The sequence below is a fragment of the Coptis chinensis genome, chromosome 6 (assembly GCF_015680905.1).
Source record: "Coptis chinensis isolate HL-2020 chromosome 6, ASM1568090v1, whole genome shotgun sequence".
Taxonomy (NCBI): domain Eukaryota; kingdom Viridiplantae; phylum Streptophyta; class Magnoliopsida; order Ranunculales; family Ranunculaceae; genus Coptis; species Coptis chinensis.
The window spans coordinates 93,532,749-93,535,526 of NC_141461.1; the positions used below are offsets into that span (position 1 = coordinate 93,532,749).

At 36.1% G+C, this 2,778-nt stretch overlaps 1 protein-coding gene across 1 annotated transcript; it reads right to left on the reverse strand.

Annotated features, from left to right (window-relative positions):
• Positions 1-1,226: 1,226 nt before the first annotated feature.
• LOC147495544 (aspartic proteinase nepenthesin-1-like) lies at positions 1,227-2,027 on the reverse strand. Its single transcript, XM_086568398.1, has one exon. It carries the CDS (start codon positions 2,025-2,027, stop codon positions 1,227-1,229), a length of 801 nt encoding a protein of 266 aa, XP_086424524.1.
• Positions 2,028-2,778: the final 751 nt, after the last annotated feature.

A 2,778-nucleotide genomic window follows, 5' to 3' on the forward strand; every position in this document is an offset into this window, starting at 1 on the left:
TAAACGTTATAACTGAATAGCAAATTTGAATGAGAAAATTTTAAAGTGTACTTTTAGAAAGGGAGGCTACCTCTTAGTTGTGTCAACTTGTTCGAAACACAATTAACGGCAAGACAACGTATGCATACCGACCTTTGAAAAAACAAAATGCAATAAGTTTGGATAGAAGGACAGTGCTTGGAAGCGACTCAACTTATCCATTCCATTGATTCATACCCCAAGATATCATTTTAGCTTATTGCAGTGGTAATGTCGCGTGAGTTGTTTTTTTTTAATGGAATTTGCGACCACTTAGAATTGGTCGAAATTTGGGACCAGATTTTTCAAATTTTTTCTTCAAATTTGAAGAGTATACTACCACCACCTAGAGATGCTCTAAGGACTGCACCGCAACCAAATCAGTTTCATGTGGAATGTTCATGGTTACCGTTGTGGGCAGAAAACGTCATTCACAATACCTCAATCGATTTCGTGAAAAAGTGAAATTTATAACTGTATAAATAAAAAAAAAAAATATTCTATTAGGAGAACACGGAAAAGATAAGGAAATAGGGGCGACAAACGCAGAGATTCCTTGATAAGTAATCATCCCGCAAAAATGAAAATCAATTTTACAAAGATCAAATGTTGTGTGGAGCAGATGAAAAACCCAATACAAGTAATAACAGCGAAGATAAAATTAATCGATTATCTGGAAACTATTGAGAATGAGGACGATTTTAAAAGTGAAAACAAAGAAAAATGTTTGAAAATAAAATTGTTCTCATTTCACCATTTGTATTGTTGTTTGTATTAAGAACTGTAGACAATAAGAGGAAAGTATAGGCAGCGATGGAGTAAATTCATTTGTAAAAATTGAATTGAAAATGCCACTACTTAATAACATACTTGGCTTCCCATTCTTCTTTGTCGAACCAAAACTGTAACCAAAACTGTTCACGCGCACGAAAAAAGAAATGGGAAGCTTGGTAACTGTAAGTAGTTGCTGCGGATTAAAATAAAAAAAACTGTAAACAAAAGAGAGCGCCGAATAGGCGGGAGTACACACAACGTTAGCGAAGAGACAACTTTCTTTGGACTATTTGGGGGAACAAATGTTTAGAATAACTGATTTTCTGACGTGGCTGATTGAGAGGACAGGAAAGGACAGAACTTAAGTAGAGTTAATAGATAGATAAATAGGGTATGGGAGTGGTTTTATGGGTGTGTCCAAAATCACCCTAATTTTAATTATCGCAATAAGTTTCACGAAAAGAAACTACATTATTTTGCAAATCATAGCCAACAACATTATAGTTTTGTTGTTGAAAGTTTCCCAATACAGACACACCTTCTGTTGGAAACATGGCCAGGCAAACCATATCAGCATCATCTAGAGTTATCCACGTATTCCATTTTGATAATTGCAAATTTGCGTCTTTGAAATGTAACGTTATAGAGTGAGAAGGGAAATATGCACCCTTGTAGCATAGTTGGAAAACTTTATCTGGATCATCGACTGTCTGCCGATTTATTTTTCTGGCCAATTCGTACCTCATTATATAAAATGCGGTCTCGTTGAGAACTGTGAATGACTTTCCTGAATCAATTAAAAAACCTCCAGTTTCATTGTCTTTACCTTTCACACTAAATGTCCCTTCGGGAATCGGAAGTCTCGAGTAATCGACACTTATGCCTTCCAAGTCCAAGAAGTACATATCCGAATTCTTTATCGACAAAAGTGGAGTTTTTAACCCAGGTATAGAAGCGGCCTCGCTGAACTTTATATAGCCATCTCCATAAGCAACATTATAATAAGGAAGACAGTAAGCAAATTTCTTAACAAACATTTGCATCACTATTGATTCAGGTGCTCTATTCAGACCAATTATTCCTGGCACTTTCTCTTTGTAAGATGAAGTGTACTCATTTCTGTGACCACAACCAAAGACAAGGGAACGCGTAAAGTAACCATCAATCTCCTTATTGAAGCTAAGTGTATCTTGTGCAATATCCCCAACTGAAGATGAGCCGCCTCCATATGTCATGGAATACGTGCATTTATATCGGAAAAAACATCCTTTTCTTTTTATCAAATTGCACCCAGCGTCATTACAAGACAACACTTGAAAAGTAGATGATTTAGCAGGGTCAAATATGGGTTTGGACTGGTTGTAACAGTGTACGCAAGGAAGACATTGGAGCCAAGTTAGGACACTTCCTGTATCAATTATTCCGTAAGTTGGTACAAGTGGGTTCCGAGACTGTATTCCATAACTGTCACAGCCCGAAATTCTAAACAATAACAAAGTGAATGTTTGAAATATAAATATCTCAAACATCACTAGGTTCACTTGTTTAAAAACTCAGACTATGACGGGGGATACTACACATACAAAACCCTAACATCCATGTCATAAAAGAATCAACTTAAATTAAAATAATCCCAATAATTATCCGCCATTGCTTTATTAAGATATTATCCCGTCCAAACAAAACATCAAACAGACTCTCTTAATAATAGTCCTTACTACCATGTTCTCATGCCATGCAAAAAGTAAACTACGTTATTACATCATTCCAATAAGAATCAGACATAAAAGATAACTAACGGACTGCTCCAGGCAAGAATCCCAATCACACGCCACGGTTCCACTGCCTTCCACCTATATTCCCAAGAACACACCCACGTTGCCAAAACAAAACAAACATGGGTCAGCAAAATGGAATTTGTTGGTATGAGTAGACTAACCACATATAAACATTTCAAATCTTTTCTTATCAAACTAAAACTTTAAC